General features: G+C 47.7%; 1 protein-coding gene across 1 annotated transcript in view; it reads left to right on the plus strand.

The window, feature by feature from the left end:
• The window catches only part of FER1L6 (fer-1 like family member 6), a 149,093-nt gene that overhangs the window by 82,370 nt on the left and 50,854 nt on the right, over window positions 1–15,869 (plus strand). Inside the window, exons 19-22 of the mRNA XM_079134392.1 lie at window positions 518–695; window positions 4,559–4,683; window positions 9,627–9,761; window positions 12,663–12,812. Coding sequence (XP_078990518.1) covers window positions 518–695; window positions 4,559–4,683; window positions 9,627–9,761; window positions 12,663–12,812 — 588 coding nt within the window. The remainder of the gene's footprint in view (window positions 1–517; window positions 696–4,558; window positions 4,684–9,626; window positions 9,762–12,662; window positions 12,813–15,869) is intronic.

The following is a 15,869-nucleotide window of genomic DNA, read 5'->3' on the forward strand; positions in this document are numbered from 1 at the left end:
GGCAGGCCTGACGGGCCCAGCAGGCCAGGGAGGTTCCTTGGACTGCACGAAGACCTGGGGGAAGTTCAGGAACAAGCCTCCAACTCTGTGTGGTGAGGAAGTGGGCTGTGGGGTTCAGAGGCAAGAGTCTAGATTTAGAATCATCTCTTTGGCTTGAATCTTGGTTCTGCCACTTACAAACAGACCTCAGACAACTCACTTAATTTCTCTGAGCCTAAATTTCCTCATTTAGGAAACGGGCAATAAATGTATGTACCTGTTAGGTTTGCGTGATCCAGGGCTTGGACGTGCTTAGCACACTGCATGTATAAGCCTCAGGCCCCCCAAAACCTGGATCCTCCTCTGGGGTTGTGCAGTATGACAACTGAGGCCACTTCTCTCATTTTAACACAAGCAGAGTCTTCAAGAATGACTGAGCAGACTCCCAGGCATGTCTCCAGGAAGGATCTCTTTTCTCAGAGTGAGGTTCACATTGTCTCCTGCTAACGAAGCAGTCTTCCTTGTATTCTTTCCCCAGCTTCCTGGGAAACGGCCCCCTGGTTGGTCAGTGCAAGCAAAAGTGGATGTGTACCTGTGGCTGGGCTCCCTCCGATACTCCGGTGCCATTCTGGACAACTTGCCAGCAGGTTATGAAGCAGAAATACCCCCCAAAACGGCTGGCATCAATCACCCTCCATGCAACCTGCTCTACCAAGGTATGGTTCCCGCTGGGCAGAGGGGCATTACACGCCCATGGTGGGCTTCTGTGGAAATGGCACGGAGGGCAGCTTGCATGAGCAGCTTGCACATTGTTCTAGAATCGACTTCTTTGCCTTCTGTAAGGCAGTTTCTGGTTCTTTCTGCCTTCCAGTGTTCCATTTAAATGTAGAAACTGAAGTCACTAAACACATCTGGAATAAACATCGATGCTTCTCTGTTAATGAAGAAGAAGCAGTTTGAGCTCCTTCATAGGTGGACTATATAGGTTGAGTTTGCATTTTAAGTAAAATGTATCTTTTAAAGAAGTCTCAGCACGTCTGTGTGCTGATGTGACCTATGGAATTAAGGCAGATTCTCCTTTTGATGTGGCATTGAGGCTTGAGCTCTTTCATGTCCCAGGAGTTACCCAGGGAAGACTGGCATTGGTGGGGTCACTCATGTTTCTCTAGCTCAGTTCTTGGCTAGGCTGCTTCTAGAAGGTCAGCGTACTTTATGGAACCTTTTCTTCTACATGGTCGTTTTTTTGTGAGTACCATTGTGTTTACATTTTCATACAATTTTGAATTTTATTATAAATATTAATGCTTCATGATTTCATTTTGCTTTCTGGTTCCAAATTGCTTTACTTTGCATGACTTTTTGTTGCCAGATGCAGATAAAGCAGGTTGCAGTTTTACCTTGCCTTCCACTGACGCTGAGCTTTGAGTTGAGGCAACGTTGGGAGGGCTGCAGAACTTGGTGCACACCGAGGTCTCCTTGGGTGCACAAGGCTTCTCTGATGTTGGTGGCCTTGATTTCCAGGGGAGTCTAAGTGGCTCAGTCATTGAGAAGTCAAGGTTCCGAAGATACACATCCAGGGTCTCAGCTTGTGGTGTCTGTGCCTAAAGCCAATACCTAGGAGCATTGTGTTTTTGAAAATGCATCATACCTACTATGTGTCAAGTATTGTACCCTGTACTGGATACACAAGGTTTCTTTCATTTCTCACACCAACCCTGGAAGGTTTCCTCATTTTATGGAGAGGTAAATATCCAGAGAGGCTTAAAAATTCCCCAAGATCAGACAGTTAGTAAATGATGAAGAAACCCATCTCCAATCCCTGATTTCTTTCTGTTTTTCATCCTACCTTTAGAGAGTTTTTAATCTTTGGACAAATAACACCCCCATGAAGTTATCTTCATATTTCTGTAAACACTATCTCTAGAGACCCAAGGACCAAGATACTTTTTGCTCTTCTAGCAACTAAGAATTCAGAGGAGAGGAGAGACTTTCCCATTGCTTTCTGACCTTCTACAGCACACTGCTTTCCTGGAGTAACCTAATAAACTTTTTCTGCTGTGCACTGACATTGACAGCATTGGCTGCCTTCCATCCCTACTGGAGATTTTCTGCTCCAGAGAATATCCATTCAGCAATTAATTAGTTTGCACCCATATATGGAAGGTGTGGTGGCAAAACTGGTAGTGGGTGTAGAGATGAGTGAGAGGTGATCATGACCCACTGGTGGGACAATCAAACATGTCTCTAAAACCACAAGGGGAAAGTGAACCATGTCATGGGAGCTGGACCACCGGTGTGTGGGGAGGCAGCTAGATTAGTCAAAGGAGCAGAACTGGTAAGAATCCAGATTTCAAAAAACCAAAGGCTTAGTCTAAGTAAGTGGAGCTCCCTAGAGTTGTGCGCGTGTGGCTTTAATTGGGAGCTCTGCTAAAATTTCAGGGGAAGCTGGGGGACATTCTCAGGTAATGAGACATTTCCAAGTTCATTCCCAGCTCTGTAGTATGCTAAGGGACACGTGGGCTGTCTTCTAACATGCTCTTGTCAGGAAACTCTGTGCTCTCTGCTGAGCTTTCCATTGTTGAATGCTGCCATTTCAAGGGACTCTTGTCACCAGGGTGTAGCCCGTCCACATGTGAGTTCACTGGTATCTGTATAGGGAGATGGCTCTAGAACTGAGTTCAAAGGAATCGTTCTCTCCTTCCCATCAAGAACCCCCTATAGCCTGCTAAACTCAGTTCCAGTGCCTCATTCAGGCCTCCACGGCCCTTGGCAGTATGCCCACCACTGCCTGGGACTGTATACTGTGGTCAGACTAGACCATATTCCTGCCCATCCATGGCCTGGAGTTGAGTTAGTTTCTGTGCTTGTCTTCATTCATCCTGTGACGACTGCTTGAGCCATCCATCTCTGCCAATCAAATGCTATCACCCTTTAGGACTCTGCTCAAAGGGCAGTGCCACCTGCCCTGGAGTCCGCCTTTCGTATTTGACTGTGGTTTGGTGAGTGCAAATTGCTCTGTTGTGTGCATGTATTCTTTATGAAGAGTTTTGTTACATTTCTCAGGCTGCTTGCTTTTTTCACTAGGTACTAGATTCTTGAGAGCCATGTCTTTTGCTAAGTGGACTTCTAACCTGCTGCCTCTCATTGCTTAACCTCCCCTGCGGGAGGGACACACAGGTTGTTTCCAGCCACTCACCCGGCTGGTCACCCTGCAGTGAGCGAGAGTAGCAGCACACCCGCATCTTCACACCACTTTTGAAGTTCTCTCCATGTGCCAGGCACCATCTTCACCCCTTAGCCCCCTATAATAGCCTTGTGGGTAGCTCTTACTACCCCCATTTCACAGACAAGGAAATAAAGGCACAGAAAAGGTTATAACCACGTACAGGTTCCTTTACAGGCCTATTTGATATACGCCTGAGAGTATGTTGGGTGTGCCTGGTGGGGGTGGTGTTCCCAGGGCATTTCCACCCTTCATTTAACTAAGTAGAGCTATTTAAAATTGGTGTGCAAGAGTTCCTATTTACCAGCCCCCTGTCCATTCAAAGATATGGATATACACTGAACATAAAACCTTTGGGAAAGACAGGAAAGAGAGGGCATGGTAAGGAGGTAAAATGGAATCAATGAATTTTTTTTAAAAGAGGTTCTTGGAGGAGCCAGTGGTCATGAAGTCCCATGAACCAAAGAGTAGGAGCAACTCAACTCTCCTCTAGGTTTCCCAGTTGAACCCTGCTCTACTCCAACCTGCATCCTTTTCTCTGCTTCCATTCTGTCAAACAGGTGGGCTCACTCCTGCCCTTTACCTGTCTTGCTCCCTGCCTATTTCTCCCAGGACACTCACCCCTGGCTTTCTGCCACTGTGATTGGATGCTTGTCTTTTCTTCTGTCTCCTGGGAGTTCCATAAAGGCAAGGACTATCTTAGTTACACCAGAACCCTTAGAGACCAGGACTGTCTTAAAGACCAAGAGCAAGACTATACACAGCAGGTATTTAATGTGTTTTGCTGGCAGAGTGGAGGAATGGACAAGTGGGTGTCTCAAGACATCTATTGAGTTTATTGAAATAAAAGCTACTTGTGGAGCAGCCCCTCACACACACACACACACACACACACACACACACACACACACACACACACACAATTGCGAACAGGAGAATTATAGGGAATAAAATACAATATTTTAGAAACAGAAGTGATTTTAGAATCAGACAAAAGTAAAATTCAGGCCCTACAAACTTGGGGAAGTATTTTAACCATTTTGTGGACCATCCTCATCCATAAAAGGGGAATAATTTTATATATATATAAATATATATATTAATAAATATATATATATATATATATATATATATATATATATATATTCCACAAGGACATTGTGAAGAGTAAGGCACCCAGCTTGCAGAAACACCAAGGAGAGCACCTGTTCCCCAAGTGCTCCATGAACGGCACCCCTTCCGGCTCCCCACTGCCACCACAGGGAAGGTGGCAGATATACACGTCACGTTCGGACCTTGCTCATGCGGCTCCCAGCAAGCCCACTAACGTCTGCCCTTCCCACAATTTGTCCGCAGCCCAGCATACCTTCCAGCTGAGAGCTCACATGTACCAAGCCCGGGGCCTCATCGCAGCTGACAGCAATGGACTTTCAGACCCTTTTGCCAAAGTCACATTCCTGTCCCACTGCCAGACCACAAAGGTAACCAGGGAACCAGCAACAGAACCTAGGAAGGAAAAATCAGGCGGTGCACACCAGCATCTCTGGGAGTGAGGGTGTTTCAGACTCAGAAGCAAATGTGGGCCAGGAAGGACTGATGTGTGGGGTGTGTGTCAGGAGGTCAGTTCCCTGCAAGCCATTGTACTAAGGCAGAGGGGGCAAGTCTTGAGGCAAAGGGAAGGTGGGAGCAAAAGAAGAATGGGGAGGAGTGGAACCTGGCATATGGGGGGCACCCGCGGGGGTGCCAGGCGCAGGGTGTGAGGTAGGGGTCAAGCAAATGAGAAGGCACCACAGACAACCCTCACGAGGCTCGGATCTGTCACGACCGGGGTCTTGGTGGGGAAGAAGTTTCCAGTTTCGCTATCAGGGAGTTCTCGTGTTTGTATTTACCATCTGGGAGGCTCTGCACACTCTGAACCCCACTGTGCTCCAGAATCCTCCCCACCCTGCCCTGCTCTGGAAACCACTACTTGGTGGTGGATGTTGTATTGAAGGATTCTGGCAGACCCACTTCCTCCCTTTCCTGTAGGTGGAGTGCTAAGGTGTAAACGGGCTCCTGATGAGGAGAGGTCAGGTAGGATGTTTTCTGGTTAGGTTGTCCTCTGACTTGCTGTTTGGAGAGGGTCAGGCTCTGGAAAGAACCGTCCATCTCAGGTGGGCAAGACACCAAGAGCCCAGCGCTTACCTCTCAGCTCACCTGCTCTACAGCTGCATGTCTTTGGGCAAATAGCACAGCTCGGTTAATCTCAGGTTTGTCACCTTAAAGTAGGGCTGCTCTGAGGAAGTCAAGTGTATAAATGACTGATGGATGGTGGCTGTTTTATTAGCTGATGTCGTTCTCCAAGGTAAAGCCTAGGGACAGTCTTGGGTTAGGTTGCATTTTGATTTACAATGCACAGACCGAGAGCGTGATGTGAACCAGCATCACGTCCATTCACCCAGCTCCCATCAAATACTGGCTCTGTGTGGGTTCCAGAAGATTCAGGGCCAGACCTCACTGCTGCCGATGTGCAACCCAGGCACGGACACAGTCCTCCAGACAGAGGGACTGGCTGCGCCATGCTAAGCCCCACAGTGCAGAGCTGTGCAAAACCCTGCAGAGGGAGGGGGAGAGGTCCACTCTGCCTGGGAAGACAGTCAGGAGAGCCTCAAGGAAGGTGGCTCCAACCTCATTCAGTAACCGAGAATGGAGACAAGCGGGCAGCAGACCATTTTCTCCTTCCTGGGTTTTGAGGGTCATCCAGAGCCCAGGAGTTGAGTGGAGACGGTGCAGCCCTGCTGCCCAAGTCCCACTTGCAAGCTCCCCCCCTTACTAGCTGTATAACATCAAACAAAACCCCCTTGCACCTCAGTTTCTTCTCTGTGAACAGGATGATAATGATGTATATCACCCACCTCCCAGAGCACGAAACACCCCAAATTGTGTCTGGCTTATAACAGCAGCCGTGTGATTACTTGTTCTTGTCGCCATTGAGGCTTCTGACCCAAAGCAAGGGAACTCTCAAGCCATGGACCTGGGTTCCTCCTCCACCTGCCTCGCTGTGGGATGCCAGGACCTCAGAGGTGACCCCGGGAGCCGAGGGTTGAGTGAGCTTCCTGGCTGCTGTCCAGTCACCTTCTGTTTTGTATCTTCAACAGCATCTTCTTTGCTTTCCATCCATATCTCAAAGCAGCAGATGGATTTTGTTTATCAAATAATCATTTGAAAGGGGTTCCAATGAGCCCTGGATTTGCCTTCATAATTTTGAATCAAGTATTTAATTTTTGCTAATAATGATAGTTATTTATTCAAAGCTTCCCACGTGCCAGGCACAAGGCTGAGCATTTTCTGTGCCTTATTTGCCAATCTCACTGCAGTCCAAATGGACATGTTAGAATTGTCTGAATTCCGCAGATCAGGCAGGTGGGGCTCAGGAACAGGACGGCTGGAAGACATGGAACCCAGGTTTGTCCAATTCCAGGGTCACCTTGCTGAATCACTGTTTCCATGTTGGTTTCCCTCTCCTGTTATGGTGCTTGCTGGCTTCCAGGGACTGGTCTGTGACTTCTGGCCTCCCGCTCATGCTCCTTGTGACAGGGAAGGCTGAGCCCTGGTACTCACCTGGTGGCACTCCTATGAACCGACACCTAGTGCATGGAGGATCAGCCTCTGGAAGGCCGGTCCTTCACTAGGTGCAGAATGTTTCAGAGACGTGAGTCCAGTTATTGCAGATATCACTGAGGACGTGGCCTTAGAAATCCTGTACCTGAGGATAAAGGGAAAGGGGGAAAGTTGCAGAGAAAGGCTTCGGGGATGGATGGGGAGGGGCCGAGTGGCCAAGAGGGAGCATTAGAGGGGAAGGGGAGGGGGCTCAGAGGTGGGGATTCCAGAACCTGAGGTTTCCGACAATCAGAATGATGCTTAGTCCCCTGAGGACATGAACCTTCAGGCAAGATCCCCCTGTGTACCTCAGCTGGTGTGTGGTAGGACTGGGCCTTTAAACCATTCTGGTGCTGGGATTGAACCCAGGACACTGTGCATGCTAGGCAACTGCTCTACCACTTAGCTGCATCCCCAGCCCTAAATGCGGATTCATTTGTAAATGAGTATAGACTAGGACAGAGTGGGGGGTGGGGATAAAAAGCATTCATTAAGCCTGCTGTGTGCCTTGCTGTTAATACTCTTTATCTCAGATAAGAGTCATCATAACGCCACCAGATAGGTCCTAACCCCATATAAATGAGAAAGACAAGGTCTGGGGGTTAAATTGCCTTCTCAAGTTGGACACAGGGTAGATAATGAAACTAGAATTCCAATCAAGACTGCCTGATTCTAAAGCAATATTCTGTCCAGGGTATTCAATCCTCTCTTCAAAGTGTTACCTAAGCATTACCATGATCTCCCAAATAATGATTCAACACAGTAAAATGCATAATCTTTAAGGAATCCCTTAAGAAATAAAACTAATCATGGATACCTTGGTAGAGAAGTGGGAGAATGTATTTTTTTCTGGGTGAGCCTTTTGTACCTCTCGAATGTGACTGTGGTCTTTTACATATAGGAGCAATTCCGTGGTTGGGTCAGTACCCACTCAATACCCACACAAATAGCTATGAAGCCCCTGCTGTGCATAGGAGACTGTCTTGGTACCTAACCCTGGGCCTGCACATTGTAGGTCCTGAATGAATGAATATATGATGGGTGAATGAATGAACGAATGTATGCTGGTCTCTGAAATCCTTTCAGCTGGCATTTACAGACTATGCTAAGGAACACGTCAAATATTTCTATAGGAAAGATGCTGTGAAGATCATAAATTGCTTCTGTATAGCACTGTCAGGTGCATGCTGCGAGAGGGATCACATGTCTGTTTTCAAAAGCAGAATAAAAACACATGGTTCTGTGTGCCGACAGTCCTGGTACTGGGTAACTTTGCATTGTGACTCCATGGTTCCTGATCATTGGTTGGTTGAAGTCCTTTTCATCCTTTCAGAAAAGTTAGGTCTTCTGTGCAATGCTTAAGACCTCACTGAGTCATAAAATACTCTAAAACCAAAACAGTGAGAAAGGAAGGAAACTGCAGAAACACATAATATTTTTATGATTCACCTAAAGATGAATACAAATATTCTTCCATGACCACAGTACAAATGATTTAATACCATAACTGGAAACAATTCCATGAAAAACTCTGAGATAACAGTTTCCTGTGTCCTTTGGAGTCTGAGAAGTGAGTCCAGGTCTTTCTCCTAGACCCCTCAGGGAGATGATAACAGTAAAGGCTCAGATCAGAGATGCTGTGAAAATCTCAGCCCCAGGGGCTGCTGTGGTCCATTCACTTATCAGATCACCCATCTGAGTGTGCAGCCTGGAAGACAGAGATGTGGCTGACTCTCTAGGATTGTCTTCACATCACATGGCAGCCTGTGCCCAGACACAGGGCCCTCCCCTTCTGAAGAGACCACCAGCCTTTAGCTCTGTGAAACAGACATATTTCCAAACATCCAACTAAACAGAGAAGAGAACTCAGGTCCAAATATGCCCTCCCTTCTGAAGGAACCTCTTGAGAGGCCTGGCGGCGGGGCTGTGAGCCTCTCCAGGTGAGGCTCATGACTCTGGCCCAATCATGGCTCTGACCTCCATCCATGTGATGGAAGCAGCCTGCTACCAGCTCCACAGTGTGCTGCCAGAGCCAACCTCAGGGAAGGAAGATGCTGTGTATTGGCGAGGCTTCTTCTGAGGCCCTGGCCCTTTCAAAGCAGTCAATAAATACCACAAACCCAGAATTCCATGGAAGGAACATTAGATTTTAAACTCAACTTTAGGAGATTTGATAATAACTTTCTATTTGCTCCTAAGGAGGAGCCACTAGATCCCTCCTCTTCAGTGTCCCATCCACGAAGTGGAGTTAATACAGCATGTCTTTGGTGAGGGTGGTGAGGGTTAGCAGCCCGAGCTTTGATGCCAAATGATCCAGACCCAGTTCTACCACCTGCTGGCTCTGGACAAGTGAGTCTCAGTTTCCTCATCTTTAAAATGTGTATGAATATCTACACCCAGAACTGCAGTGAGGTTTGAATGAGCAGAGCTTGCACAGTGCAGTAGGAAGCATATAGTAAGTGCTCAATAAGGGTCAGGGAGTGTTACCATCACTGCACTAACTTACTGTGAGGAACGAGTTGAGAGTATTTATGCAAAAGTGGGGTGTGAAACGTTGTTCTGCTGATGAAACTCATTAAGAAGGGAGGCTCCTCCGGGTCAGGGAATCTTTGCACCCCCTGGTGTTGAGTACATAGCAGCTGCTCAGTTTATATGACACGTGAAGCTGAATGACTGAGCCAGGATGGTGGCCCTGGGTTCTCTCTGCCCTCCATAGGTGTCTGTTGAATGACCCTTGGTTGACCCTGCAGCCCAACTGAACGGCTCTCTTGGCCCCTCCTTCCAGATCATTTCCCAGACACTCTCACCCACTTGGAACCAGACGCTGCTGTTCAATGGGCTGGTGATGCACGGCGAGGAGCAGGAGATAGTGGCGTCTCCACCCCTGGTGGTGGTGGAGCTCTATGACAGCGATGCTGTGGTGAGTGTCCCCGGGCCAGTTGGCAACACTGCATCATAGGGGCCGTCCTGCACTAACTCCCCTTAAAGCAAATGAAGTCCCGACGGGGTGAGTGGTCAGGGCCCCAGACGTGCCTGAGGCAAAGCTGATCCCTGAAAACAAGGGCCACCGCGCCGGGCAGCTGGTGACGCCCAGTTTACTCTACTCAGAGAGTATTTCCTTAGAATTCTCTTGAAATTGCAATTAAAATGGGACCCAGTTAGCAAACTTTAGTCAACAGTCGCTTCTCCAGGAAAAGAATACTTGTAAAAAGCAACCCCAGCTTGCCAGTGCTCTTGCTCTGTAATAAAAATGGCCACACCTTGTAAAACTCGGAGGTTTTTAGCGCTCTCACCAGCTGTGACCAGGTCTCTCCTTTGCTTGGTCATCACGTCCAGACCCCACAACAAACAGTCACCCCAACCCCTGCTCTGCTACGACGGGAACCAAACCTCTTCCTCTCCAAAGAGGTTTGTGTTCTGAAATTGGGGGAAGATTGAAATGCTTACTGGAGGATTTTTTCTTAAAAGCTAAGACAATTTTTTTAAAATCAAGAAGTCTAAAATGAAAGGCAAAGCTTTGGTTCTTGTATTTGATGTCTCTGGCTCCTCAGGCGGTTGCCGAAGCTCAGATCTACAAAGTGGAACCGTTGTTCTGAGAAGCCCTGCCAAAGCCTCCCCATGCCCCACAGCACCACGGACAGCAGGGCCATGGGCCGAGGTCGGGAGGGACCAGGGCATGGGAACCACAGCAGGGTAGCAGAGGCCTCAGAGAGCACAAAGTCCCCTTCTGGCTTTCTTGAAGAGAAGACAGAAAAGTCCAACACCCTCTTTAAGGTCACTGGAGACCAAAGCCAGGACTTGAACTTGGGTCTGTGGGGCCCATTCTTTGCTGCACGCAGGTGGCTAGTATGGCTGTCTTCTCCACAGGCACACGTTCTGATTCTCTGTCACTCCATCCCTCTGAGTCCCAGCCCTCCTCTGCAAATTGGGGCCAGATGCACACATGTGTGAAAGGCGACTTGTCCTGTTCAAGATATGGAGTTGATGTCCCACAGGAAGTGTCACAAAATAAATACCCTTTCAATTTTGTTCCCAGCCACACACGCCTGATCCTAAGTGCTGCTCCCTGTTGGAGAAGTAACCAAGCACCTTTGAAAGGCCTGCTCCTCCAGCCCGCCGGTGGGCTGTGTTTCCCGTCAGCACCACATTGTTTTCCACTCCCTTCTAGGTCTTTACTCAGGCGCAGTCTTCCTCAGCTTGACCCTAAGCCAACCCTTTCCAGGAAACTCAAGCCTACATTCTAGAATCTGAAAGGGAGTGGAAACATGGAGAGAGGCCAAACATGAAAGTGCACACGTTCCTCCTGGAGAAATACGTGGAGACACGCACAATGTTGTGTTCACACCTGTGGCCTGCAGCTGAATGGACCCAAAACATGGCCATGATCAGATGATGAGAACAGGACTCTGCAGGACCCATGTTTCCAGCCTAGGACTTTCATCTTCTGGTTGCTCGTGCTCTCAGAAGGGTCTGCGGGTTCTATAAGAAATGAGTTTATATTTTGCAAATTGTTTTGGGTTTATGTTTACTCTTCTTTCATTTCAGGGCCAATTTGAATTAACCATTCCTAACAGGATTAATAAACAAACTAATTATTTGGTTGACCAATTATTTTATATCCAGCTGTTCTACCTCTGCCCAGGCCCAGGATAGGTCTGACCCCAACGGTGGATACCAACAGGCAGCTTTGTTTTCTCAAGGCCCATTTCCACCTGCACTGAGTGTCCTGCAGTCAGCGGTGCCAATGCCAGTTCATGAATCTGAGGGCAGCAAGGCTGCATGGCTGCCCAAACCTGACCTACGCCAAGGGAGAATGTGGCACTGCCCTTGGACTGCAAAGGTCTTTCAACAGCTTTCATCCCAGCAGAAGTCACTGAAGGCCTGCCCTGAGCCAGGGGAGGCCGCCATGAATAAAGCAGGTGGCTCTGCCCAATGGAGCTGACATACTTGTGGTTCCTGACAAAAGTAGCAAAGCAGAGTGATCGCTTCAGTCACATGCTGCTCCCGAGGCTTGTGGACCTGGACTCCTGGGAGCAGGTCTGGGGAAGAGGCAGGAAGTGGCACCATCAAATCAATCTGAAAGAAGCCTAAGACCCATACACATACATACAAAGATATTTTCATTTCCTCTTATTTCCAAGAAAAATGGAGCAGGACTGTCCATAACTTAATGATAATCGTTACCATCATCTTCCCACTTATATGCAGTCCCTACGCAAAGCAAATACATCTTATTGTTACTCTTCACTCTACAAACAGGTATAATTTTCAATCACTCATTAGGAGGAAGTAGATTTAAGAATGCAAACTCAAGTTTGCCTGACTCCAAAGCTCTTGCTCCCAACCACAATGGTGCCCTGTCTGGGATCCTTTGGAATGTTTGCTGACACCTAACTTTTCCTTTCCCCATCCCAGTCTACCCTGGATGATTATTTTCACTGGGCTTGATGTGTGACAAAAGAGACAACCCCTAAGATAGCCTTGGCCAGGGAGCCCCATGATGACCCTCTTAGATGTCCCCTGGGAGCCTGAGTGGCTCCCTCTCCTCCCCAAACCTGAGGAACTGGACAAGAAGAACTGGTAAAAGAAGAGAGTGAGACAGCAGAAAGAGGGAGGCACAGATGCTGACAGTCTTGTGAAGATTATTTGCAAGGGCTGGGGATATAGCTCAGTTGGTAGAGTGCTTGCCTCACAAGCACAAGGCCCTGGATTCAAATCCCTAGCACCCCACACAAAAAAATTATTTGCAAAACCGCATCCGTGTGGGTCAGAACCCATAGGTAACCATGAGGAAACAAAAATCCATTTCTTTATGCCCTAGGGGAAGCCAGAGTATTTGGGTGCCACAGTGGCTGCTCCAGTGGTGAAGCTGGCTGACCAGGACTATGAGCCCCCCAGGCTGAGCTATCACCCCATCTTTTGTGGGAGCATCTCTGGAGGGGACCTCCTTGCTGTGTTTGAACTGCTGCAGGTAAGGGATCCAGAAGTGGCATCTGCACTGAATGTCTGCACCCGGCCAGAGAAGTGGCTTCCCTGCAGGTGTCACTTCAGTGAAGCTGTGCCTGGCTCCTCCCTGCTACCCTGTGGCTGGAATGATCTCCTTCTGGGAGTCTTGGAGGTAGCACTTAAGAACTCAGGTGACATGGGCTTTTCCTAGAACCCCTGCACTACTAGTCAGAGTCCTAGGATGAAAAATCTTTATAGGTTTGGTCACTGATGCTCGGTTAGCGTGTGAGTCCCTGAATCCCATGTGTTCCATGAATAGACACAAAAGGGGAAGGCGGGAAAACATGTTGGTCACTTAGCACATGCTAAGTTGTGTTTGCTGCCTTACTTAACCTTCATCTTACTAGATGTCCCTTGAGCCTGCTGAGATAGGCATCGTGGTTCCCATTTTGCAGGTAGTAGATTGAGGATTCATGCAGTTGGCTGACGAGTTCATCATGCAGCCAGTTGGAGTTTGAGTTGAGAGTTGAACTTAGACCTATAAAGCCTTTAGCTTCTTCCACAGCCTCACAGTTTCTCAAAGACCAAGGGCTCTCCTAGTCTTTCTCACTGAGACCGTGGGAATTTTGAACATGTGTGGAGGAAGACTTTCAGAAGCAGAGGCAGGATATGGAGAAGGGAAGCTGAGACCCTGACTGTCCAGTGAAGAGCCAAAGAGGAACAAAGAAATGAGCCCGTGGACTGTGTCAGAGATTTCTCTCATTGGCCCCCCCCACTTCCAGGGGGCAGGGGACACTTCACCTTTGGGAAGGCCAATCCTGCCTTAGTCCGTTCAGGCTGCTTTAAGAGACTTTAAGTGTCATCTGGTTTACCCCACTAAAGAAAAATCTTTTTGGAGACAGAATGGCTGTTTTGGAGAAACAGTGTACTGTCAGGGAAACTGAGTCTAGGAGGCTCTTGGAGGATGGAGTAGAGAGAGTTCAAGCATTAGCTCCAGTTCCATAAGGTTGCAACCTGGGAAGGTAGGATAATAAGACAATTCTACAACCTACAAATAGTAGGCTCCAGGATTCCAGGCTGATAGAACACATGATTCCAATAGAACCAGCGGAAGCCAGATAGACCTGTGTTGCACAGAGGTATAGATGGTCAGAACCAAAGGCAACTTGTGAAACCAGCTGGTCCAGTCTTTCCTTAAACCAGAGTCTAGGTGAGTTTTTGACTCTGAATGAGCGATTTTAGGTCACAACCAGGGAGGGGACCAAATGCCACTGGATTCATAAGCAGGGAGTTTGCCCTTGTTGATCTTCTTAATGCTTCTAGAGAAAGTCCAATTTAATGTTCATTTCTCTATAACACCCCAATTCATCTGTCTCTGGTACCTCAATATAATTTCTCAACTTGCTACTTTTGTTTTTAAGAGAGAGCAGTCTGCAGACTCAGTACCTCCAGAAAAGATCAGTGCTAACTATGGGACATTTCTCAAAGTCTGCTTCTTGGAACACCAGGCCCTCAAATATATTGAAAAAAAGTTTAAGAATTGCTTCACATTCTATATTCCAACAATATGGTTTTCCTTTTTCATTGGTTTTCTTTTGAAGTGACTTTCCATGTAGGACAAATTGCACTTGTTTTACTTAGCAAAATGATATTTCGTTTTTTGGGTTTTTTTGTTTTTGTTTTTTGTTTTTTTGGTACTGGGGAATGAATCCAGAGGCACTCAACCACTGAACGACATCCTAACCTTGTCTTTCTTTTGTATTTTATTTATAGACAGTGTCTCACTGAGTTACTTAGGGCCTCACCTAAGTTGCTGAGGCTGACTTTGAACTCACAGTCCTCTTACCTCAGCCTCCTGAGCTGCTGGGATTACAGGCCTGTGCCACCACATCCTGCTGGCGTTTCCTTTTAAAAAACAAAGATGTGTCCAATAAAAAGTGCTTGCTGGATAATGATACAGATGGTAAAGGCGTTGGAGGGATGGCTGACTCGGGAAAACAAGGTCTAGTCTAACACTCCCACCTTGCAGGTGAGAAAGCCGAGGCTCAAGGTTAGCTGGCTTGGAGTCAGGCAACTGTCTTAGAAGCATGAAGCTGCCTTCCTAAGTGCTCTGGGCCTGAGTCCCCTTGTCTGTCAACAAGGGGCTGGACAGGTTGATCACCAAGGCCCTCTGAGGCTCAGCCCTCTGTCCCTGGTCCTACCTCCCCTTCTCTCTCAGCCCTGAGCTGGATGCATTGGTGAGGGCTGCTGCTGCTTCCTGACAGCTGGCTCAATAGAGGAAGCATCCTCCAGGGCAAGAGGCTTAAGAGAGACAATTCATTAGGGCATCATTAGAAATTCTCATTTCATCACTTGTTCAACAAGTCATTTGATCATCAGCGAGACATCTCAGCATGCAGATCTCATACATGCTGAGAGGATGGGGACTGGAAGTTCCTTCATCTCTCACCAGCTGAGCTCAGGTTTCATCTGTGGACGGCTCACTTGAGCTTCGCCATCTCCATTGCTGAAGCACTTGCCTGACCTGGAAGGGTTTAATGGCTTGGTTCTTCTGTGAACCAGATTAAATCCATCAATTCCATTTCCCTCCTCCACCCAAGCCCCCCACCCAAGCCTGTCTTCCCAGTTCTGGTCAGTACCTGCTGGCACCTGGATGGTCAGGCTTCAAAACTGATTGAAGCTGTTTCTGCACACTGTCTATACTCATTGCCAGCCAGCCCCAGGCATGTTCCTGGTACAGTTCCTGTCTTCTCTGTTGCCGTGGGCTCTTCTAGTTCCCATTTGAAAGGTACACTGGTCAGTCTATTGGCCACCTGTCCTATCCCTGTTCACGGCATCCTGCACGTTCCTTTGAGAGAAGCCAAGAAGATCCTAGCATTCTCCTCTTCAGAGATCCTCAGTCACTCCCTACTTCTTACCTCTAATGACGTCCAAAGGCTGTTTTATTGAAGCACCAGTCTCTCCAAATACAGTGAAAATAAAGTTCAAGAAATACTTCATCTTACACTTCTCGTGGGGATTCAAAATGCCCACTACCATTTGAAGACTCTGAGCAATTCCACAGTAAAGAACTTTTTAAAAT

The sequence above is a fragment of the Sciurus vulgaris genome (assembly GCF_902686455.1).
Source record: "Sciurus vulgaris genome assembly, chromosome: 1".
NCBI lineage: Eukaryota > Metazoa > Chordata > Mammalia > Rodentia > Sciuridae > Sciurus > Sciurus vulgaris.